The sequence below is a fragment of the Pogoniulus pusillus genome, chromosome 26 (genome assembly GCF_015220805.1).
Source record: "Pogoniulus pusillus isolate bPogPus1 chromosome 26, bPogPus1.pri, whole genome shotgun sequence".
Taxonomy (NCBI): Eukaryota; Metazoa; Chordata; class Aves; order Piciformes; family Lybiidae; genus Pogoniulus; species Pogoniulus pusillus.
Genome location: NC_087289.1, coordinates 6,314,851 through 6,339,380, shown reverse-complemented (window position 1 = coordinate 6,339,380; position 24,530 = coordinate 6,314,851). Strand labels below are relative to the sequence as shown.

The 24,530-nt window shown below is 56.5% G+C and overlaps 1 protein-coding gene across 2 annotated transcripts in view; it reads left to right on the top strand.

Moving 5' to 3' along the window:
- The window catches only part of EPHB3 (EPH receptor B3), a 29,782-nt gene extending 12,785 nt beyond the window's left edge, over window positions 1–16,997 (top strand). Inside the window, exons 2-16 of one of the 2 annotated variants that reach the window (XM_064165700.1) lie at window positions 837–901; window positions 1,271–1,943; window positions 9,204–9,359; window positions 9,511–9,846; window positions 10,629–10,753; window positions 10,917–11,085; window positions 11,176–11,281; window positions 11,653–11,750; window positions 11,935–12,057; window positions 12,151–12,398; window positions 12,621–12,836; window positions 12,928–13,077; window positions 13,165–13,358; window positions 13,519–13,674; window positions 13,981–16,997. In XM_064165700.1, coding sequence (XP_064021770.1) covers window positions 845–901; window positions 1,271–1,943; window positions 9,204–9,359; window positions 9,511–9,846; window positions 10,629–10,753; window positions 10,917–11,085; window positions 11,176–11,281; window positions 11,653–11,750; window positions 11,935–12,057; window positions 12,151–12,398; window positions 12,621–12,836; window positions 12,928–13,077; window positions 13,165–13,358; window positions 13,519–13,674; window positions 13,981–14,089 — 2,916 coding nt within the window. In that variant the 5' untranslated portion in view covers window positions 837–844 and the 3' untranslated portion in view covers window positions 14,090–16,997. The remainder of the gene's footprint in view (window positions 1–836; window positions 902–1,270; window positions 1,944–9,203; window positions 9,360–9,510; window positions 9,847–10,628; window positions 10,754–10,916; window positions 11,086–11,175; window positions 11,282–11,652; window positions 11,751–11,934; window positions 12,058–12,150; window positions 12,399–12,620; window positions 12,837–12,927; window positions 13,078–13,164; window positions 13,359–13,518; window positions 13,675–13,980) is intronic. The other variant, XM_064165699.1, reaches the window with a different exon arrangement.
- The last annotated feature ends 7,533 nt before the right edge of the window (window positions 16,998–24,530 follow it).

The window sequence follows — 24,530 nt, the reverse complement described above, 5'->3', positions numbered from 1 at the left end:
CCACCCCTGGAGCAGGGGTTATAAAGCCAGCAGCCCACAGAGGGACCACTGGGTCCAGAGCACATTGTCATCCTCTGTCCTTTGCATTTCAGTCCCGGGTTTTGTGCGTGGTGCTTGCGCGGAGCCGTGGGGCTCTACTCGGGATTAGCGACAGCTGCCTGCAATTGCAGCTCTTCCCAGACAAGCGTCTCGCTCCCCCAAGGCTGGGGCTGGGGCTGTTTGGGGAATGCTGCCGGGGTGGTTTGTCTTGTAGTCTGCTCCAGGAATGTTGGCCAGACGGTCAAATTCTTCTCCCCTCTTGTAAAATGAGTGATGTGGGGCGTCTCTGGGAGAGCAGCCTGCCAGTCCCTCCTCCTCTGGATAAACCTGCCTGGCCCGCACCACCCTGTCATGGGAACAGGCCCTTTCAACCCCAGCCACAGTAAATATGCACCCTGCCAAAGCAGAGGGGGAGGGTGAGGATGGGGGTGCCCAGTCTGCCTTCTCTGGCACCTCTTCCCACAGTGGCCTGGAGGCATGACTGACTGCACCAGTGGCCGGGGGTGACAACCTGTCCCTATCCCTCCCTCGCCACCTGGCAAGCTCCTCATCCTGCCATTTCCCTACTCCAGCCCAGCTCTCCAGGGATGCCTTGCGTTTCCTGTTCTCCTGATGAGAGAAGAGAAATCTGGAGTCTGTCTGTGCCGCTCCCCCCTCCTCCCACCGTGTCTCACCCCCCAAGTTGCTGTTTTCTGCAGAAATGTCAGGCTCAGCTTTCCTCTCCCCCACTCCTGTCTTATTTTTCCTCTAATCTTGACCTTTGTCTCAAATTACTTCTTTCTCTTCTCCCTCTCCAGAGACCCTGATGGACACGAAGTGGGTGACCTCTGAGTTGGCATGGACAACTCATCCAGAGACAGGGGTAAGTGTGGATCCAACTCTGGTCCTGATCTCCAACAGGCATGGGTGGCCCTGGCCCTACAGGATTCAGGCTGCTCACCAGCACCTTTATGGAGCTACCTGCATCTTCCTCATTCCTTCCTGTGCTTACCCTCTTGCCTTGTGAAATGATCTCCTTCTGACTCCATGGCAGAGTAAGAGCGCCATGATCTCTGGCCCAGGTTGCTCTTAGTCACCTTGATGACCAGGAGGGTTGGGATGGGTGGAGGTGCAGCTGCTGCTCTTCCTTGTTGACAGTTGTCCAGTCCCCTCCAACCCATGCCATTTGCAATGTGTCTGTGATGCTGACCTCCCCAGCTGGGGGTCTAACCCGCTACCCTCTTGCTCGCAGTGGGAAGAAGTCAGTGGCTACGATGAGGCGATGAACCCCATCCGCACGTACCAGGTGTGCAACGTGCGGGAGGTCAACCAGAACAACTGGCTGCGCACCAAGTTCATCCAGCGCCAGGATGTCCAGCGTGTCTACGTGGAGCTGAAATTCACTGTGCGGGACTGCAACAGCATCCCAAACATCCCTGGCTCCTGTAAGGAGACTTTCAACCTCTTCTACTATGAGTCGGATACAGATTCTGCCTCTGCAAGTAGCCCTTTCTGGATGGAGAACCCCTATATCAAAGTGGATACAATTGCCCCGGATGAGAGCTTCTCCAAGCTGGAGTCTGGGCGTGTGAACACCAAGGTGCGCAGCTTTGGCCCTCTCTCTAAGAATGGCTTTTACCTGGCCTTCCAGGACCTGGGAGCCTGCATGTCCCTCATCTCTGTCCGGGCTTTCTACAAGAAGTGCTCCAACACCATTGCTGGCTTTGCTATCTTCCCGGAGACTTTAACGGGGGCTGAGCCCACCTCTCTGGTCATCGCACCAGGCACCTGCATCCCCAATGCAGTGGAGGTGTCTGTACCCCTGAAGCTGTACTGCAACGGTGATGGCGAGTGGATGGTACCTGTGGGAGCCTGTACATGTGCTGCTGGATACGAGCCAACCATGAAGGATACCCAGTGCCAAGGTACATGTGTGGTGAAGTGACCGTGTGTCTTGTCTCCGCAGATGCGTTGATGGAGATGAGGTAGTGTTTGCATTGAGCTTGGTCTGGTTTTGGAAGCTTGGGAGCTGGGCTCCCTTAGGAGGGAGAAGGATAGTAGCTTGGGGGACTGGTCTGCAGTTTGGCTCAGCAGCCAAACTGGCACAGCATCTGTTGAGATACACTGGTTGGTTTCTGCTCTGCACCAGAAGCTGTGGCTCAAGGCATGGCCCTCAGTAGAGATCCAGCAACTTTAAGCCCCTAAACGTTACAAAAGCTTCCTCTTGCCTCTGCTGCTGTGTCCAGCATCTCTGCTCTCCCTTCTGTGGTGCTCACGGCTGGGGTGAGTGATCAGTCTTGGCAAGTGTGAATTCATGTTGCTTGTGTGGAGGCACTTGGAAACCCTGGTAGGGAGTGAGCCCTGCTCTGCTGGCTGTGGGACTCGTGCGAGTTCATGCTTCCACTGATAGCGCTAAGGGCTACAGCAGGGAGTATGGGGAGCAGCATGAAGGCATGGCAGCCAGAGTTCCCTGCCCCTGCTTAAAGGGAAGAGAAGAGCATCCTGCGTGTGGAGATACTCAGGATGGAGGGCTGCTCTGGGCAGCAGTGCAGCCCAGTGCAGATCCTGCAGCTGCCATGCTCCCCCGTGACAGCTTTGGTGTTGCTTTTTCACCTCAGGTTAGTTGTGCTGGTAAGGGAAAAAAATCTGCCAGCATCGATGCTACACTCCCTTGTGGTGATTTTGTTCTTGGGCACATAGGACTCAGTGGTGACTGGGGGTTAGGGCAGAGAAGTTGCTGCAGCTCCTCTTGGCTGGAGGTGTTGTGCAGGGAGTGGGACACTGGCTGGGCCTCCACCGCTGGATGCTTTGTGCTCGCCAATGACAGGATTCTTGGCGCCAGCCCTTCACTCTTGGCAGAGGCAATGTGATTTTGGACAGCCTGTGACGTGGGGCTTGAACCAAGCTGGCCTCGCTGCTGGCTTTGGGAGCAGTGTAACTGTCAGCCAGACCGCTGCGGCTGGTCAGGGGAGAACTCAGCCTCCATAGGGCTGCAGCTCTGCCAGGGGACCAGTGCCTCCAGCACCATTGGTGTCAGCACAGCTCTGACTTTGATGCCCTAGCCCCTGCTTCAGTCTTGTGGGCAGCCAGGCTGGCTCCTCATTGGGCAAATGGACACCAGTGCCAGGTATCCATCACTGAATGAGGAACCTACAGTGTGCTGAGGCCCTCATTCCCTGGAAGCTGTTTTCCTTCTTGTTTGAACTCAGAGATCTTAGACCATATGGAATGTTCGCTGTTTCCCAGTGAGGTTTGGCCACAATGTGACACTGTTTCCAGCCAGCATCTGGGCTGTGCCAAGCTGGAGCATCCTGAGGCAGGACCAAAGGCTCCTCAGGGCATCACTGCAGGATGGAGGGTGAAGTCCCTTCTCTGTATCCCCCCAGCCAGGCAAAGACCCATGTGGTGGCTTTCCCAGTCCCTTTGATTTCTACCCCCACGAAGCCTCAGCTTCTTCCCCAGCACATGGGGAAGCCACACAGAGCCACGGGCACGTCTCCATCCGGCAGCCTGCCCTCTCGCTGGGCAGAAGCGGCAGTGTCCTCACGTTTCTCTGGGAAAGTTGCACTGCGCTTGTAGGATCAGATTTTCCACCATATGATCGTGTGTGTTTTAAGTGGAAACAGCTGAAGAAGGGCTGGGAGAAGCCAGAGCCACAGCTCCCTTTTCTGCTCTCAGCTGGATGTTCCTTTACCCCGAGAACACTCTAGTCCCCCACGGGGTGGGGAGAGGTGCATTTGCAGCCCCGTGGAGCTGGGGTTTCAGCGCTCCCGCCCCGGGGAGCCGCCAAGACTTCACCGCACATACAAGGAACACTCCAGAGTGCCAGATGGCATTTTAATAAATAACAATACCCAGTTACTGCTTAGATGGGATAAGCCCTGTTGTAAATCTCCCCCTTTCCCCAGACTTTCAGTGGCCTTTGAAGATCTCCTCCTCCTCCTCTTTATCTCCATCCAGAGCCAGGATTAGACCTCGCATTCAGCCCTGTTACAATGCAGCTTGTATCCCGGTCCCTCGGGAGCCGAGGACTCATCCCGCCCGGCTGAAGGCAGTTTCTTTGGCATGCTTTGTAATGCGATACGCCAGGCTGGTATCTGGCACTCTAGTCCTGAGTTGCCACAGCATTGATTTGGCATCTCATTCTCAGCCTCATTATCTTTATTTAATTAGCACACGGCCCTTCTGGGGGTTGTGCCGCTTCCCACACGCTCCCCGCCATGCAGAGCTGCAGAGGCAGCTCTTGCAGGATGAAGTGGAGCTTCTGGCCAGGGAGGTGGGCCGAAGGCTCCCACATGCCTCCACAGGCAGGGTTGCACTGCCTTCACCTCCTCACAGCAGGAGCCCTGCAGTCCTCAGGGTCTTCTCTTTTTGGTATGCCAGCACCCAAACCATTTGGGGCATTTGTTGTCAAAGCTCTTCCTGCATTGCACAGGTGGGGGATTGTTTCAAGCAGTGTAGGGTTCCCGTGCAGGACAGCTCAGCTCCCCAGAAATGTTCCTGGGCATGTGCTCCCTGTGCCAAATTCGCTAGGCTTTGCCCCTCTCATATTGCTGGGTTCACCCAAAGACAGAAACGTCTGTGGTCTGGCTGGCCTCCACGTCAGGGCTAGCAGCAAGTCCCCTCCTTGCATGGCCCTTGATGCCCATTTGGGGGGTCTTGGAGAGGGGCTGCAGTGCTGCCAGAGCCTACTCCTCACACTTGGACTGAAACTGTGTGGTGCAGCCGGTGGAGAACATCTGGGGAGATAGTGTGCAGTGTCACACCGCACCCCCCGCAGACCCATTGCTCAGCCTTCCTGATGTCTGTTTTCCGATGGCACCAGGCACTGTAGCTTTGGGCGCAGGCAGTAAGTGATAGCAGGTCAGGCTGGGGCCAAAATCTGAATTTTTACTTCAATAAATTTCCCTTGCAATCGGTGACTAATGGAAACATCACCTCGAATTAAAACAAAAATGCCAAGCAAGCAATGCACTTGCCAACTGTTTGCAGCTTTGCATTGCAACACGGGCTTGCTGCATGAAACCCAGGAAGTGAAACTGCTGCGATTAATTGCCCAGGCTGCCAGATCAAAGGCAGCTCGGCAGCGCGGGCAGGGGAGAGCTGCTGGTTTACAGCCGGGAAGCTCCACAATGGGTTACTTGTAATACGGTTGAGGAAATCTGCCCCTGCCCTCCTGCCTGTGACCTGCTGTGGCTCGAGAGGCAGCTTTGCTTATTGAATTCCCCCCCCGCCTCCCCTTGTAAAAATAAATAAATAAATCGGCTTCCCGCCTCTTCTTTGGATGCCATCGTTCAAACCCCTGAGGTCTCTTTCTCTTCTCTCCCCTTCAGATTTACTCCGTGCACTTCTGGACTGCGCTAGCATGAAATATTTCCACCCAAAGGGTGATATTTTTTGGGGAGGAAAAAAAATTAAGTGTCTTTTCAGAGAGACTTAAAATGAGAGTTACCGCCTCGGCTGTAGCCAGGCTGCTGCTTCCATGGCTCTAATCCATCTGCAGCCGCTGACGAAAGCGGGAAGGGAGTGAGCCGTGCGGGTTCATAAAGCACAGATTGTCCCAGGCAAACTCGATTGCTGCGTTTAAAGAAATTACAGGCCTGCTGGACAAAGGGATGTGATCCGTTTGGTTTATCTAGGCTCAATCGAGACAGCCTGCTTCAGTCCTGCAGGGAGAGAAGTAGCTGCATGGATGCTGCCCAGGCTGGAATAGCATTGTGGGGATGGGAGGGTAATCGAGACCTGGAACAGGGTAGTTTGCAGCTCGCATTTCCCAATGTGTCGTGGGCTATCCTTCCCTCCCAAGGGAGGAGACCCTGAAGTTTTGGAGATGCACATGGGCTTATTGTTGCTTGCCCACATCCCATGCAGTAATGGAGGCTGCCTGTGGGATGAGTCACTGCTCTCTGCTGCTGCCAGGAGGGTTTTATTTCGGTGGTTTTTTTCGGCTCCCTCCCTTGGACTTTATTTACCAGGGTGGGGATTGTATCTGGGAAGCATGCCCTCCTTTTCCCCCAGCCCTGTGCTTCAGCTCCGCAAGGCAGGATCAGGCCCCAGAGGTGGGCACCAGATGAGAATCCCAGAGAGGCTGCCAGAAGCAGCCAAATGGCTGGCAGTGGGTGCCGCACCAGCTGTGCAGTGCCTCATAGCGGGCACAGGGGCAGGTCTGCAGCAGCCCCAGAGCTGCATTACTGCTCCATTCCCTCCTGCACCCTACATAGATCTCCTCCACAGCCAATCCTCACTGTCAGGTCAGGCTGTGTCTCCCTCCCATCAAACCAGCAGCTCCTCTCCAGTCCAGGGAGCTCCGCTTCGGTTCCCTGACCTGTTATCCAGTTAGCTGTCAGTGACTGTCATGTTCTCCCTGGAGGTGACCGTAGCCCAGCATCAGGAGATGTGATCTGTGTGTAGAGGTTCAGAGTTGTTATTTTATTTTGAGGACACTTCAGCAGGAAAAGTGCTTATGCAAACCTCTCAGAGGGGAGAGGGGAGCCTGGCTTCCCAGCTCCGGCTGGATGGAGTCACATTCCCGCTCCAGAGCTCCCAGGCTTGTTCCCCAGTGTGCCGGCCAAGATAGTGGCTGTTGTACAGGCAGTTTCTTGCAGAGAAGAGATGACACAGCGGCTTATCCACTGGGGACCTGGGATCAGCTTTCAGCTTGGTTACAGCCTTCAAATGTGGCGGCTGAGAGCTGTCACACTGCAACCGAGGTCTTTATGCCCTGATTTATTAATCGGAGTTGGAAACTTGAACACTGGCATGCATCTGGGCCTTGGTCCCTCTCCTGTTCTTCTCCTGCTTAACAGAGATGGAACATGTCATGTCCCTCTCCTTCCAAGGTGGCATGAGGGGGCAAAGAAATTACGTTCATCCCTTGCACTGGGCACTCCTGAGGGATGGCAAGCAGCTGCCGCAGGATAGCTCTGCCCGCCTCTTCCCACGTCCAGGGGCACAAGAGATCACTGTACCCTCTGTGTCCCCTAACCCACTGGACATCATTTGCTGCTGAGCATTTAGGAGGCCAAATGCTATCATCCTTCCTGCATCCCCTGCAGAACACCTTTGCTGCCCTTGCCTGCCATGCCATGCTTGGGCCATCGGCTTCTTAAAGCTATGTTTGCTCCAACTTTGCTCTCCCCACAGCAAGCCCATTATTTCAGGGGGTTTTGTCTCTGATGGATCTGGGCTCCTGTCCATAACCAAAGCATGTTTGGCAGCTTTCTAAGCCCAGAGCGTTCCTGTCCAAGGAGGTTTCAGCCATCTCTCATTCCTCAGCAATCTGGTTCCTTATGTGTGAATCTGCATCCACCCAGTTCGAACCGCCCAGGACTCCAGCTGGGGCGGGTGTGCCTGCGCCGAGGCTGCTCCACTACCTCTGGGCAGCTGCTGTCCGTGAGCAGCCACAATGTCCTTGCATTTTGTGTTGGTGAGGCTGGCACAGTCTGGGGGGGACAGGAGCCCTGGACCTGCTCATCAGGGAAGATCTTCCACTGCTTTCAAAGAAACAGGTCTGTGCACTCCTTTGCCCTCCAGCCTGTGCAGTTAGGGTGGGCTAAGCTTTCATTTCCAAAGGGAAGGCCCGGAGGCTGGGTGAACTCAGGTCAAGGAGCTGGAGCAAGTCAAGCCATGTGGTCAGTCCTGTTTTAACCAAACACAAGTCTCTTTGCCATAAGGCTTGTACCCTGGGAGTGGGAAGCAGCAGGCAAGAGGGAGCACAGTCACCTCCTTGGCAGCAAGGTGCTTGCCCCCATAATGGGTTTCCTTCACCTGCAGTGGGACTGCTCATACATCACTCACACCTGGCAGCACTGGGATGGAGTGGAGCTTCTCCTGTGGGGCTGCAGCTGCTTGGTGCCTGGGCAAACCAGGCAGGCCAGGACAGCACACCAGATCTGTGTGTGGGTCCCCATGGGGCCAACCCATCAGTGTGTGACTCAGGTGCCCTCCACACCCCATGCATGAGGCTATAACCAGCCAGAAAATTTCCATGGAGGGTGTCAGGAGATGCCTCATAGCAGGAAACTTCCACTTGCTGCAGACCCAGTGAAGCACTGGGAAATTTCCTGTTTGTGTGGTGATGTGTGATAGGTGTAGGAGGTGGGACAGGGCTGCCAGCAGAGTTAGGCACTCTCGGGAACTGCCCTAAGTCCCTCTTTTGGAACTGTGGGTGCTGATGCCACCTTAGCTGTGACAAACAGGGTGATGCCAAAGCAGAGCCGGCACCAGTGGATCTCTTGGCGCTTTGGCCAGCTTCGAGCACGGAGCACAGGACCCACTTCTTTCAGGCATCACTGTGACAAATCAGGTTATTTTGAGGTGTAGATGGAGTTCCCAAGGCCACTCTGCCTCTTGGCTCAAGTGCCGTTAATCCTTTCATGTGCCTCTCCTTATGACTAAACACACTGCGGTGCCAGCCGGGCCGGATCCCATTATTTGTGGCTCCTTCAAGGACCCCGATCGGAAGCAGGGGTAGGAGGAGGCAAGCAGTGCCGAAACAGCTCTTTAGCCAAGGACTTGCAGGAATGTTTTAATCTAGCTTGGTGTTCCACTTGAGCCAGCCTCAGGAGGTGTCACCACCCTGGGGCTGAGAAGTGGCTGAAGAGCTCAAGGCGGAAGGTTTGGAGCTGAGTGGCTGCTTTTTGGGTGATAGAGGCCTCTTGCAGGGGCTATGCTTGCGCAGGGCTATGGGGACCTTTCGTTTCAAGCTTTATTTCCCCAGAGAACAGATCCCTGACCCTATGGAGGATGTTGAGCCTAGAAACCAACAAGGGGGAGGGACCATAGTAAAGCCCTTGGGAAGCGCAGTGAAGTAAGAGAAGTGGGAACGTGCTTTGCTGGCTGCACCTGCGCTGACCCTATATTGCTGGTGGTAGCCTGCTCTTCCCATCTCCAACTGCCAGCACTGCTGCCAGAGCCAAGCATCTCCTGGGCTGAGCTGTGCCTGTGCTCGCGGGTGCCAGTGTCCTGTGCCAGTAGCCTGCTTTTGCCCACCCTGCCCAGCCAGGGACACTATGTCCCTGAGCATGGCTCACAGTAGTGGAAAAGCTTGTACGCGACCTGTGGTCCTCAAGCCACTGATGGGAGATTTGGCAGGACAGCAAGGAAGGGTCTGCGCAGTCTAGAGTAGGATAGTGGGTGTTTTCTGAGTGCAATTTATAACTCAGGTCTGTTTTCCCTCCCTCCAGCATGTGGGCCAGGAACCTTCAAGTCTAAGCAGGGAGAAGGCCCCTGCTCTCCCTGCCCTCCCAACAGCCGGACCACCTCAGGAGCAGCAACAGTCTGCACGTGTCGAAATGGCTTTTTCCGGGCAGACACAGACTCTGCAGACAGTGCCTGCACCAGTGAGTCCTGCCCTGGGCAAGGAGGGGAGGCAAGGGGAGCTGTGGGGGAGGCAAGGCTCTTCATGAAGGGTTGGGAGAGAGTTTTGTTCCCGTGCCAGAGGTGAGCTGGGCACGGGCACAGGCCATCCTTGACCTCACATTGCCCCCACAGGTGTCCCCTCTGCCCCCCGCAGCGTCATCTCCAATGTGAACGAGACCTCTCTGGTGCTGGAGTGGAGTGAGCCGCAGGACACGGGCGGGCGGGATGACCTGCTCTACAACGTCATCTGCAAGAAGTGCAGCGTGGAGCGGCGCCTCTGCACCCGCTGCGATGACAACGTGGAGTTCGTGCCGCGCCAGCTCGGCCTCACCGAGCGGCGCATCTACATCAGCAACCTGATGGCACACACCCAGTACACCTTTGAGATTCAGGCTGTGAACGGCATCTCCAACAAGAGCCCTTACTCTCCCCATTTTGCCTCTGTCAACATCACTACCAACCAGGCAGGTCAGTGGGGCTGCCGGAGAGCAGGGGCTGGCTCTCTGCTGCAGAGCAGAGTGGGAGTTTTCTTGCTGACAGCCTGGGAGGCTGCAGTCCTTTGTGCTGCTGCATTACTGGCTCTCCACGCCTGCATTTAATCCCCTGGGTAAATTCTTCTCTCCATTTAACATGGAGGAGATGAGATCAGAACACATGGAACAGGAGAATGGCATGGTTGGCACATGCTCTGGAGAGCTCTGGATCTCCTAGACCTACCCCAGAGATCTGCCTGCTGTGAAGGAACGAGGAAGGAAATGAGATTTCTCTCCTGTGGGCCTGGGAAGGCTCAGCACCAGCCCAAACCTTCACAGCCAGCTGAATGCCCTGCCATTCCCTCCTTCCTCTGTCTCTGGCCCAGCTCCAGCATGCTGGTAATCTCCAGCCGCTGCGCTCTGATCTGATTTCACGGGTCTCATTGGTGGGGTAGAGTGTGGAGATCCTAGTGAGAGAAGAGGAAGAAGCCTAGGTTTGAGCCATCAGGGCCCTTCCCCAGACCAGTTTGCACCTACGCATGGGGTGAAGTGTTAGCTTAGTGCTATTTCTGAGGCTCCCTTTGGTCTCCTGTCACCTCAGGTGCAAGATGTTGAGATCTCACCTCTCTAGGGAGACTTGTGGGAGGCCAGTCTCAAAGCTTTTCCATACCTTTCCACTGAGCTTGTCCGATCAGGTTCCAGACAGAGTCCCCTTTGCCAGCACAGCATGGTGAACTTAGCACAGGCGGCTCATTCCTCTCCTGTCTTGTTTCCTAGCCCCGTCTGCTGTGCCTACGATGCACCTGCACAGCAGCACTGGGAATAGCATGACACTATCATGGACTCCCCCTGAGAGACCCAACGGCATCATTCTCGACTACGAGATCAAGTACTCAGAGAAGGTAAAGCAGTGGGCAGAGCAGCCTTTTCTCTCCTCCAGCCCTTCTGGCTGGTCATCAGCCTTATGGCAAAGGGAGTCCCTGCAGAGATAGTGCCTGGGTATGTGTGAGCCAGTAAAGAGTGAATTGCTTCACAGAGGTGACAACCACATGTTTTCCATTACAGCAAGGCCAGAGTGATGGCATCGCCAACACAGTCACCAGCCAGAAGAACTCGGTGCGGCTGGATGGGCTGAAGGCCAACGCTCGGTATATGGTGCAGGTCCGGGCGCGCACAGTGGCTGGGTATGGCCGCTACAGCCTCCCCACAGAGTTTCAGACAACTGCAGAGGATGGTAGGTACCAGGACTGAGTTGCCTCCATCCCACAGCCCTCCTACATGTGCTCCTTCCCCAGCTCAACTTTGATTCCTGTGTCTCTATCAGGCTCCACCAGCAAGACTTTCCAGGAGCTTCCTCTGATTGTGGGTTCAGCCACTGCAGCGCTGCTATTTGTCATCGTTGTGGTGATCATTGCTATCGTCTGCTTCAGGTACCAGCTTTGAAGGGAGGTGGGGTTCAGAGCTGGGTTTGGGGATTGCTCATGTCTGCCCCAGAGTTTTCCCCCTTGCCCCTGAGCAGAGTTCTGGCAGCTTCAGACTGGAGCAAAGGACTGGGCCTGCCACGTGTGGGTACAAGAGCACAGATCCTATGGGAGGATTGTGCATCTCTGCTTCCCCAGCACCATCTGGGGTTTTACCCAGGCTGCTGCCATCCTCTCTTAGCACAACTAGGCCATCTTCTCCCACTGCACCTCGGGTGGAGGGAGGATTCTGTTCACAGGCTGCTGGAGGGGAACCTCTCTGGCACAGGCTGTGTGCACTGGGATTTGGAAGTTGGCAGTGAATGTCTTTGCCCCATCAGGAAAGGGATGGTTACTGAACACCTCCTCTCGTCTCCTTTGGGCAGGAAGCAACGCAACAGCACAGACCCTGAGTACACAGAGAAGCTGCAGCAATACAGTAAGTGTGAGAGCCTAGAAAATGGGCTCTGCCTGACCTCTCCCAATTCCTGCCCCTTGCACAAGCAAAGGGGCAGCCTTTGTAGCCAGAGACTGGGAAATGTGGGCTGACAGCTGGCCAAGCTGGCTTGGCATCTGGCACCCATGTTATATCCCTCCTGGTGATGACCTCTGTGGCATTGCAGTTGCCCCTGGGATGAAGGTCTACATTGATCCCTTCACCTATGAAGACCCCAATGAAGCTGTCCGGGAATTCGCCAAAGAGATTGACATCTCCTGTGTCAAAATCGAGGAGGTCATTGGAGCAGGCAAGTCCTGGGGCTGGGCACAGCAGCTGCTGAGACTACCACCTCTCACCCTGCCACATGATTCACTGTGCCTTCTCCCCTTCCCCACCACAGGGGAGTTCGGTGAGGTATGCCGTGGGCGCTTGAAGCTGCCCGGTCGTCGTGAGATCTTTGTGGCCATCAAGACCCTGAAGGTGGGCTACACAGAGCGGCAGCGGCGGGACTTCCTGAGTGAGGCCAGCATCATGGGCCAGTTTGACCACCCCAACATCATCCACCTCGAGGGTGTGGTGACCAAGAGCCGCCCCGTCATGATCATCACGGAATTCATGGAAAACTGTGCGCTTGACTCTTTCTTGCGGGTGAGCATCCATCCACTCCTGCCCTGGGCTGGGGCTGCAGGTGTGTGGGGGACAAGAGCTCCAAGCTCTACTTCTGCATTGTCATGTTGACATCCCCAGGTCTAAGCTGTGCATAGACATCATGGGTTGGGGAAACAGCAGGTAGTTGTAGAGAGGAAGAAGGTGATGATAGCAGCATATTGGAATCCTTCCCCAATACCTCTCTGATCTCTCCACTGGCAGCTGAATGATGGGCAGTTCACGGTCATCCAGCTGGTGGGAATGCTGCGTGGCATCGCTGCTGGCATGAAGTACCTTTCAGAGATGAACTATGTCCACCGGGATCTGGCTGCCCGCAACATCCTGGTCAACAGCAACTTGGTTTGCAAAGTGTCTGACTTTGGGCTCTCTCGCTTTCTGGAGGATGACCCAGCTGACCCCACCTACACCAGCTCCCTGGTACGGGGTGCCTGTGGGGGATCCACTGATCTAGGGGTGGGGGGAGACACCTCAGGTATGTGCAAAATAACGGAGCTGTCTATCCCTGCAGGGGGGCAAGATCCCAATCAGATGGACAGCTCCTGAGGCCATTGCCTACCGCAAATTCACTTCAGCCAGCGATGTGTGGAGCTATGGCATCGTGATGTGGGAAGTGATGTCCTATGGGGAGCGACCCTACTGGGACATGTCCAACCAGGATGTAAGTGTTCCTTGGGGAGCAGGGAGCTATGGGATGCACATGGGAGCCCAGGTGGCTCACAGTCTGCCTCCACCTGTCTCTTGACAGGTGATCAATGCAGTGGAGCAGGATTACCGCCTGCCGCCCCCCATGGACTGCCCTACAGCACTGCACCAGCTGATGTTGGACTGTTGGGTGCGGGACCGCAACCTGCGGCCCAAGTTTGCACAGATCGTCAACACGCTGGACAAGCTCATCCGCAACGCTGCCAGCTTGAAAGTCATTGCCAGCGTCCAGTCTGGGTCAGTGGCACCGCTGCCTCTAACCAGGACTTCCCCAAGCCCAGGAAGCTGGGATGGTTGTAGCTAGAGTGTGGGAGGGCATGAGTAAAAAATCTCCCCTGGTTCCAGTTAACCTTTTTGTTCCCTGCTCCCTGTGACCTGTGGCTCTCTTGCCCTTTAGCATCTCTCAGCCACTCCTGGACCGCACTGTCCCAGATTACACCACCTTCACCACTGTGGGAGACTGGCTGGACGCCATCAAAATGGGACGGTACAAGGAGAACTTTGTTAACGCCGGCTTTGCCTCCTTCGACCTGGTGGCACAGATGACTGCAGAGTAAGTCCCTGCTTGCAGAGGAGGGAAAAGGTTGGAACTGCTTCACATTGTCTCTCCTCCCTCATCTCTCCAGCAGCCAGCTCCTCCCACTTGAGCATGTAAAGGGCTGAGTGGTGTGTGGAGTTTCCCAAGTGAGTTAAGGTCTGTGATGCAGTAGCCGGTTCCCTGTGGTATTCGAGGAACACAGGAGCTTGCAGAGGCCCATAATGATGGTGGATGGGCTTCTGGGCATCAGTTAGATGGGGCAGGGCCACATGCTGGTATTGCTGCTGGCAGGGAACTAAGTCTTTTATTTTCTCCTTGCAGAGACCTGCTGAGGATAGGGGTGACGCTAGCAGGGCACCAGAAGAAGATCCTGAGCAGCATTCAGGACATGAGGCTGCAGATGAACCAGACACTCCCAGTGCAGGTTTGACCACAGGGGATTCTGCATTGGAACGGACCGAGGGAACCTGCCAACCAGGTTCAGTTTGCGGTGCAGCCCGACTTCCCGTTTGCCCCTTCACACGGCGCTCCTCTGCCTCGGACGGTCGCCTGGGACAGGATGGGACGGGCCACCCTTCCCTGGATAGGAGGCACTTGTGCTGAGAGGGAGCCCAGCTTTCGTCCCAGGTCTTGGAGCAGCGAGGCAGCAACGCATCTTCATATTGAAGATGGATTATGGGACAGAGATGGCACATCCTGCTTCCTGCCCTGTCTCAGTTCTCATCTGTTTGAAGAGTTGTTCTGCTTCTTGGATTTCTTTTCACCCTGTTTCCCCCCAAGTCCTCACTTCCCTTTCCTCCCTGAGGCCACAGACTGTTGACCCATCCATTGAATCCACCAGACACGTCCGAAGCCTTTCCTAACTCTGGCCTCCACATGGAAACAGCCAGGGGAGGCTGACCCAGCCACAGGGCCGGGGCTATGGGCCCCAGACAATCACTCCCTCCAGCCCTGGCAGCCCCTCCACCTAAGGGTCTGCACTGGAACGTGTCCGAAAGGAAGGCTTCGCTCTCTTTACTTGGCTTTGCACGCCAGAACCCGAACCCTATGAGATTTACTATGCAGGGAGTTAGGCAAAAAAAGAAAAAAGAAAAAAAAGAAAAGAGATATATTAAAAAAAAAAAAAGAGGGAGCAGAAAGGGGAGGGAGGGGGACCCGGTGCCCAGCTCCACATCTCTTACCCTCTTGGTTCTTCTGGCCAGCTCTGGACTGCAGAGCAAGGCCATCAGCACGTTTGCACAGGGACCCTCCGGTTTGCCCCCGGACCGACAGCAGCCGCACTCCCCCCGAGGGGCTGGAGAGCGGGGTTGGGGCAGGGGCTGCACCGGGGGCCGAGGCCCGGGCTCCCCCAGCCTCCTCTTTTATGCAGAAGGAGCGGGGCCAATCCCACTCCTGACACACGCTGTGATTGCTGCCAAAAGACTCACTGACCTTTCCCTGCGGATTCACTGCAGCCTGGTTCCTCCAAGCTGAGGGAGAGACTCCCAGCGTGCCTGAGTGTGCGTGAGTGTGTGCATGCGTGCGTGGGTGTGTGCTGGCCGGCAGGACTGTGTGAGGCAATGGGCAGAATAAAGGCAATAAGAATTTTACCGGAGTTTCCTTTGCTCAATCGCGCTCTCACTGGATGGACCTGGCTGCCTGCAGCTTCCTCCTCCTCCCGGCCGGCCCCAGACTGGCTCCGTGCCCCTTTCTGCTCCTCTGTTCTCTTGCTGTCACCTATTTGAGTGGTCACCCTGCAGTGCCTGGAGACTTGGTGTGCTCCCCTCTTGGGGTACTTAGTGTGGAGGTTACAATTCCTAGGGCAGAGCCAGGCATGGAGCTCCATCTAATGCGCTCAGAGATGTTCATAATGGTTTTTTTTACCCCACATCCCCTCCTCAAGTCAAGCTGGAACTCTGGGAACCAAACCTAGCATGTGAAAACCAAGCAGGAAGCAGCCATGCTCAGATGTTCAGCCAGCTGCTAGAAGAGCCCTCCAGCCTAGGGGCTTCTCCACAAGGCATCAGTTGGTCCTCTGCTCTCCCCAGGCTGGTCCAGCCCTGAGCAGTTGTGCTGTAACAACTGCCAGCATTCCTGAATCACCTGCCTTGCTCCTCTCTTCAAAATGGCAGTCACTGAGCCAGGTGGGATCACACCATGGCAGCTGTCCCAGCTGCAGGCAGTGGTACAACCTCTGCAAGCTGTTGCCTCTGGGAAAACGGGCCAGGGAGTCCCTATGCCACCAGACCAGGGGGAATTGCTCTCTAGTAGCCAAGTAGGACCTCTGCCTGCTCATGATGGGAGCTTACAAGTCCTAACACCCTCTCAGCTGCAGGATGCCTTGCTGACTCGCTTAGCTGGCAGTGCAGAGGGGCAAGTGGATGCTCCCCAAAATGATGGGATGCATCCCTGTGCTCTCCCCATGCTCAGCCTCTCTCCCTCCCCAAGCTGGCTGAGCAGGTGCTACTTTTCCCTTTTCCTTGAATCTCGCCTGCCCTTGTGTTTCTCATTAACCTCACTCTCCTCCCCAGGGCACAGTAAACAAGGCCAGGAGGGCAGCAGGGCCTGCTCCAGGGAATGGGCTCCCTCTATCCCACCAGCCCTTTTCCACAGGATCTATTGTGGGGACAGGCTGCTGGGGACACCATAGCCCTGTTTCACTGAGAGTTCCCAGCCTTGCCTGCCCTGGCTTGCTCCCTACCCTGGCTGCTTCTTGGCTGTCACCATAGTGGGACCCCAAAGGGTAGCCCTGGGCAGACTCCATCTTCTACCAAGTCAGGTGAAGCATCCTTGTGTCGGGAGACTTAAAAGAGCAGCTGGCCAAATAGATGTTAGAGCCCATTTTGGGCTTACTGGCCCTTTGCCCTGCAAGCACTGTGGGGCTCAGGGGCTGCACCTGCTGTATTTGCTCCCCCAGCCCAGTGCTGCAAAGTCCGGGGTCCCAACAGCCCTAGTGGATCTCAGGCATCCCCATCTCAATTCTCCATCCTGGCCTGGCTTTGCTTTTTGGGGTTTTCTTCTAATTTTAAACAGCAGGCCCACAACAAACACCTTCTCCCAACCTTCTCTTTGCCCAGTATGCTCCCACAGGGCCAGACTTCGGCATCCCTGCAGCCAGCCCAGGTCTCTCCCCAGCCTCGGCCCCCACCCTGCCTGATTTGCACCCAGGGGCTCTTCATGTGCTGTACCTCCCACCTCCTTTCCCATATCGATAGGTGTAGGGGGGGAAAGCAGTATTCAGTGGTGAAAGCAACAGCAAAAAACAGCAGCAAGGGAAATTAATGCGAGCGTGCGTTTGTAAAAATATTTTTTAACGGAAAGACTTTTTTTCAATTAAATTATTTAAGGAATTTTATGGAGGTCTCTGGTGCCTGCGTGGTTCTTGGGGAGCTCTGGGTGGTGGAGTGCCATGTGCTGGGTGGGTGTGGGGACGTTTAGGCACTTGCGTGTGTGAAAGTGGGTCCGTTGGCCCCGTGTGGGTGCAAGCCCAGCTCAAGTCTCCCTTAAGATGCTCCCCCAACACGTCCCAGGGCTGATGCTAGTCAAGGACCTTCGTGGGGCTGAGGGGAGCAGGTATTGCTCCTGAGTCGCCAGTCTCCGGGTGGCCCTTGGGGAGCGGGTTGGCCAGGCTGGAAGCGGGGGGAAGGCAAATCCTGCCTGCACCCTGCATGCACTCTACTTGCGCTTCCCCCCTCCCCAGCCCGTGCTAAAGAGCCTTTTGTGCTGCTGGGTTTTTCTCCCCCTTTTAATTCCTAACCAGGAGATTAAGGGAAGACAAAGGCTACGATTGTTCCCGCTCTGCAGAGAGCTGGAAAGTTCGGGGAGGGGGAACCGTCCCCTTCCAGACAGATTCAGAGCAGGAGGACACATGGCCCAGGTGGAGGGTGGGGACGCGGGGGGGACACCCTGGGAGCAGAGGTGGGGGGTCCCGGGGGCACGCTGGGGCGAAGGCACAGCGGGTGCTGAGGGGGGGACCCCGCTGCGGTGGGCCGGGGTCTCACGGTTCTGGTGGGAGGGAGGGTGGGAGGCTCTCGGCAGCAGAGGAGGAGGAAGGCTGGAGATGAGGGGTTGGCCGGCTCGGCGGCTGCTTGGCGTTTTCCCTGCTAACTCTTGGCTGACACCTCGGCGACTTGGCAGGGAGAGGATCCCGCAGCCCCGTCAGCCGCCTGGGGCCGGCACAGCTGGAAGGGATCACAGCTCGGCACAGCAAGGCCGCGACCCGGCAGGCCAGCCCGGGCCAAGGGGCAGCGAGTACACGGGCACCCGCCGCGGTCCCCGCCGTGCCTCACCCCTGCTGCCCCCCTGTGCCCATGGGAATCGCCAGCGCAGGCACACCGGGGGCTGCGTCCTGCCCCCGTGCGCAGCCGAGGAGGGCCCGGACGCCGGCCAGGCGGGTCATTGCCTCCTGGCTGGAGCTGGGGACACTCCACGGCCCGGGAAGGGGCTGTCCCCTTGGCACGGGGGACAAGACCCAGTGAGTTTTCCCATGCTCAGAGGGAGCAGGAGACACCCACGAACCCCCCAGCTCCGCTCCTTCTGTTTCACGTTAAGATTATTTATTGGTAATTTTTAAGACCACTTACAGACTCTGTTCACGTGCCAGGACCCTACACAGCTTTTCCCAGGGCTTTTTTTATTATTATTTGAAAAAAAAAAAAGAAAGAAGAAGAAGAAGAAATTGTTTTAATCATTTTCTTCCCACTCCTTCCTTCCAGCCTCCTTTGGTAGCTAGCAGGGGGCTTGCACATGGTGCAGTGCCTGGCCTCAGCTGTTGCCAGAGCACATCCTCCCTGCTCGCTGCTGCTGGAGCTGCATCCTTGCCCCTTCAAACAGGGCTGAGTGTCCTCTCAGCAGGACCATGGGGGAGAAATCCCCCTCAAAAAGTACACAGCATCCTTCACCAAGAGCTTCCAGCGAGGCCAGGATGCTCCCCAAAATGGCATCTGGGCTGCCTTGGGGAGCAGCAGGCGTCTCTCCCCCACATGCCTGGGAGCTGACATCGTCTTTGGCAGCGCACAGTCAGCAAGCAAATGCACTCACATCAATCAACCCTCGCCTGCCTGCCTTGAGGAGCAGAATCCAACCCCAGGCTGGACCAGGAGGTGAAAAGCCCCTTTGGGCTATTAAACAAGACCAGGGGAATGCCTTGACCTGGTGTGCTGGTCCGGTGTTGGGGAAAGGGTTGAGGAAAAGCAGAGGGAAAGCTGTCGTGGCCTTGCTGGTAGAGGTTGCGTTGGTGCCAAGGGCTGCATCACTGCCCCACAAGCCACCCTGGCTGGAAACACTGGTTCCTGTGGAAACGGCTGCCGTGCAGCCAGGATGCCCTAGTCCATGCCAGCCTACCTTGTCCAGCTTTCTCCAGCCTCTAGTCCTGCCCATCCCTGGGTGGCTAGTCGGTGAAGTGCACCCCTGCAGCAAGTATCACTGCCTACTGGCATTGCCTGTGCCGCGCACCGCTGCCCATCCGCATCTCACTTCTCTTAGAGGAGTGCTGGGAAAACTCTTTCTCCACCCTGTCCTGCTTCCCTCCTTTTCCGCAGCCCAACTAGCCCCCATATTACCCTTACAACTGCTTTGATCTCCTCAGAGCTAGGGCCGGTATCACCACCGGGGCTGCCCCGGGTGTCAGACAGGTTCAGCCGCACATTTCTGGCTAATGAGAAATTTCCTCTCCCCGGCAGTCAGCCGGGTTTTTTTTTAGCTCCGGTATCACTACCCCACCTCCGCCTTCGACGAGGCCAGCTGAGTCATGGGGGCGTGCAGGCCACCTCCCATCATGCTGACTTTGCCCACCAGCCAGGTCCTTGCCGGGCCCCGGCAGCACCCCCGACCCACCCCTTTCCCTGGCGTGACTGAGAGCGCAGCAAAACCAAAACTCCAATGATCCATCCTGCTGTAAGAACCAGATGCTCCAGAGTGAAGCCCTGGAGCCAGGGTGGAGTTGGCATAGCCGTGGGTGGGGGGTATTGGTGCTGCATCCCTCTGTGCCCCAACACCCCGGTCCATGATATGGGGAGCCACAGCTCCGGGAGGCTGCCGAAGTTCAAACAGAAGGGAAAAGGCAGCAATCTCCACTCTGCGTGAGGGTGTGGGCTTGGCTCCCCACACACTCCAGCAGCTTGCAGTCATTTTGGGTCACTAATGGGTTTCCTTGCTCTGAACACACTAATGAGCCAGCATGGGAGGTGACAGGGACCAAGAGTCCCCAGACTGGGGCAGTGAAAGGGGTGAGCACTTCTTACTTAAGTAGCATATGAAGGAGAGGCTCTCACCACTCACCCTCGTCCAGCCCTCTGAACCCCACCACATCCTCAGGACTCCAGCAGCTCCATGCTGGTGCTCCAAGAGAAAGAGGATGCCCTGTGTCACTACCTCCTTAGGGTGGCTCAACTTTTGCCACCTCCCTCAGTGCAGGCTTCCTTAATCCCACTGTCCCCATCATCACCAAGGCAGGGAGCCAGGACTGCACCCCAGAAGGATGATGCTGAAACCATGACCCATCCCAGGGGTGGTGAGTCAGGTTGTTCTGGGCAGCTTGTGCCAGAGAGCACCTTCCAATACTGTCCCCATCCTTGGCCCTGTCCCCATGCCATGTCACAGTCACGCAATGTCACAGCACACGAGGACCTCACAGGAACCACCAATGGAAGGGAGAGCCTTTCCAAATCTAGACAGCTCTGTGATTCCATAAAGAGCTCTGGCAAGGTGGCAGTTTCCTTCTGCTCTGGAGCTTTGCAGAAAGGAGAGCCATGTCTGGAGCAGATATTTAAGTCAGCATCATCAGCCCTGTGCAAACAAAACTGTAGGACTACACAAGGATGGGCAAGAGCTGGACAGAAGGACGGGAAGAGCCTATCCTGCGTCAGCCCTGCCTCTGGTCCTCAGATGGTCAAGGACTCATATGATGGACCCACAGCACAGCACAGCACGGCTGGGGACTGGTATGGAGCAGGGACTGTCCCTGATAGCATAACAATGGCTGTGCTACTATCCCAACTCATGCCCCCTTGTCCCCAGGCAGCAGGCAAGGGACATAGTGTGCAGGGACAGGGGGTATGGGCTCCTGTTCACACTCTCCCTGTGAGCAAGTGGTGGGTGATGGACGAGGCATGTCCCAGCCTTCACATCAAGATAATCCCATCCTGCCAGCGCTGCCGGCCCACGGACGGCATTTATCTCACACCAGGGCTGACGTCACCTTCCAAGACCCCAGCCAAAGAGGCCTTCCTGCTCCTCCTGGCTTTTCCCAGGGACAAGGGGCTTTGGGCCCCTCACCCCAGGCCGTAAGCAGGTGGATTTATGGCCGCAGACATGCTCCAGCATCCAGGGTACAGGGGAGCCAACGGGGCCTTTATGGCTTTAATACACCTTTCTGACAGTGAAGTTTAAATGGCCTCATAAACCTCCCCATCGCCCACCCCCAGCAGAAGGCAGTGGTTTATTAGGGCTGTAATTCTTCTCCTGGCATTTCATCAGTGTCCTTTTAATCTGCGCTTGGGGTTTTTATTCCTGTTTAATACCAGCAGCTGTAAATGCTGTCAGGGATGGTGTTGTGCAGGGATCCTCCAGAGGGAGACTGGGCTCTAGGGCAGCTAGCTGGTGGCTGGGATAGCCCACTTGGTCCCCATCGAGGGGTCACAGCAGTGAAGAAGTGCCAAGCTTTGCTGCTCCAAGCACATCCCTCCTCTGCTGAGTAGGCCCAGGCAGGATGCAGCCATAGTGCTAGGAAAACCTTTCCCGGGAACCTTGGGATTTCTGCAGTGGAGCTGGCCGGGAGCTAATCCTTTGTGCCAGGCTTTCCACTTTCATCTCATTAACTCCTGCTCTCTGTGCCGCTGCCCTCTCGGTTTTTCTGGCGGGGAGATAAGTCTCCGTGCTCGGTGCAGTGAATCCTTCGCGCCTGCTCACCCGATGCTCCTGGTCGCGCTGACGCTGGCAGGCAGCTTCCATCCAATTACAGTGGGGTGAAGCTCATTTTAATTGCATAGAGCAACTGGGATTACGCAGACTTTATCTCCTAATTCCCTCTTTATCTCTTAACTTCACACTCGCTGCTTGCATTGAAGGCAGGACAGCTTGTGCTGGCGTTTGCAGTTTCTGAAGTAGCCTTTCCTTCTGTGCCATTCCCTCACCTAGCTGAGATTGGCCCCCAGATGCCCCAAAATTCCAGATCTGGGGAATCCAGTTTGAGCCTGAGAGCTGGGTCGAGCTGTACTCCCAGGACATTGCCACAGCACGAGCTGGGCCTTCTGAGGCACCCATTGTGCCAGCTGCTTTGGGAAAGGGTCTCACCCTTAGCTGGTGTGCAGAGCAAAGTTCACATGTCACCTGCAGACTGAAGCTCTCTGGGACCCACTGGGCTGGGCACAGCACAGGAAAAGGGCTTTTCCTCTTAACACCCCACAAGCTCCCAAGCAGCCCAGTGGGTGCTCAGCATCACTACAAGGGCTGCTCATAAGGTCCCTACAAGGGATGGACAGGGTGTTCACCCCCCCCAGAAATGCACTCTGCAGTGCAAGTATCTCAGCCAGCTCCTTGAGGACAGTGCACTTAATTGAGACCAATGCTACTGTGGGATTCTGGGGGCTTGTCAGTGGAACCAAAAGACATTTTGTAAGCTCTCCAGGTACAAATAGCACCCACGGGTGCCCGTCTGCCCCTAAAAAGGGCAGCTTCGCTGCCCATCCCTACAGCACTGTCCATCCCTACAGCAGCACAGAACTACGGTGTTCTGTCCTTCCCACCCTTATTTACTCACTCCCCTGAGACATCCCTCAGTGCCCAGGGCAAGGAGGTTTGGGCATCCAGCAACACCCACTTCTGGGTGAGGACATGTCCACCCTGACCCAGAACAAGCTCTTGAGATAGGGAGATAGCCGGAGGCTGCCCCGGCCAGAAGCACTTGGCAGGGCCACTCCGATAAGAAGCTGGCAGCTAGTCCCCCTCTCCTTGCATCAATTTTTCCCTGTTGATTTGGTGTCCCCTGGCATCATGCAGAGCCAGGTGCCCTGCTCACCCATGCTGCAGGTGGGAAAACTGAGGCAGCAGGGCAGGGGTCAGGTGCCTGGCTTAGCAAGCTCTGCATCAGCACAGCCGGGTGCTAATTAGCCACCATTAGCACACGCTAATTAATCTAATTCTGATGACCCACAATTCCGGAGTGCAAGAGCTGCTCCTCGCCCTCTGTCATCGCTGTGTATAGCTCTGCCCATGCCATGGACAGTGGCAGCAGAGAGGAGGCAGACGGGGGAGCCACTGATGCCAGTGCCACCCAGCAGACGTGCTGCAGCTCTGCCCTGCACAGCAGCACACTCGCAGCCTTCCCTCCCTGGACATTGCCAACACAAGCCAAACACAGCAGATCAGGCGTTCTGGATGCCTGGAGAGCCATGCTAAACCTGTCAGCTTTTACCGCAGGAGTGCCTCAGCAACCACCCCCTCGGTGGCAGACCCTCACGGGAGGCTGGGCATGCTCGAGGGGCTGGGTGCTTTGGTGCAGGGGCTGCGGCAGCGAAAGGGTGTCTCTTAATCCGGCAGCAGCTGCGGGCCCTGGCTTGCTTGTTCAAGGGATATGGCAGCTCGGTCAACAATTCCCCAGCCCGTTTTGGGGGGATTAGCAGCCCCCCGGGGAGGGAAGGGGCCCACATGAATATTGGGCGGGTGGGAACACAGCCCCTTGGAAACAAAGCTGGCTGGGGAGGCAGCGGGAAACAGGCCTCTGCTGTCCCAAGGCATCCATAAGGCAGGAGATGGGGACGTGGGGACCGTCCCTGTCCCCATCCTGCTCTCACGCCCCACAGTGCTGACAGGAGCGAGCTCTGGTTATCATCCCACGCTGCCCCAGTGTGATAACCTTCTGCCAGTGTCAGGGCAGACAGCAGCCCCCAGCCCACTCCCCCCTTGACCCCCGCCCCCTAATCCATCCCCATGCCCCTCCACCTGGAGCCCTGAAGGGAGGGGAAACAGAAGCACCCAACTGCCCACAGCTGGGAGCTCCCAGTAAACCACAATTGTCTGATTAGTCCTTGTTTGTCACAAGGTAGCCACCTGGAAGGAAATCTGGGCTGAAGCAGGCCGTGGGGTGCAAGGTCAGTCTGACATGAGGGACTGAGGAAGACTGTTTTCAGCCTTTGCTGCCCTGCCCCTGCAAAACACCGATGAGTTCCACTGAGAGGCCCTATCTTCTGTCCAGCCAGCAGCTAGGACCCCGTGGGAGAGGTTTGCTTTGGTGGTCTTGCATCCCGCGTTTCTTGTGTGCTCTGCACCCCTCCATCCCCTCCGTATCCTGCTGTGCCCCTTTCTGGGTTCTCCAGCCTGTCTTTGCCTAGCGCTTGAGGTTACCAGCGTGCAAGGTCCCAGTGAGTAGCCTCACAGCCCTTGGTGTTTGGTGGGCAGCTTAGAGCCGAGCCGAGCCCCAGGGCCACGCCTGCCCTGAACTTACCTTCCCAGGGAGCAGAACCCCTCCTCCAGAGCAGCGCTCTCAGGGGCAGCGGAGTTCCCCGGCTGGGGGTGTGTGCCCCGTGGGCCATGAAGGCAGGAAAAAAGCAGGGTGTGCACCCACAGAGGTGTTCTCAGTGTTCGTGGCGCTAGAGGAATGAGTTCTCAGGCAGGGGACGTGTACGGTGTGCGTGTACGCGTAGCTGGGTGCTCCCGTGGGCTCCCCCCGGGGCCCCCTCACGCTGTTCCCCGCGGGTGCTGAGCAGGGGCCGCTTTTCTGCTCGGTTAGCCATGGCTGTGCCGGCACATAATGACATGGTAATTGCGAGCGGAGGCCTGGCCACACGCACTGCCCGGCTCACTGGCCAGGCCCTTCCCGCACCCGGGCTAGCCACTGCCCGGGGGGTCCCACTGCCTGCCCCCCTTCACCCACCCGGGAGACCCCCGCATCCGGC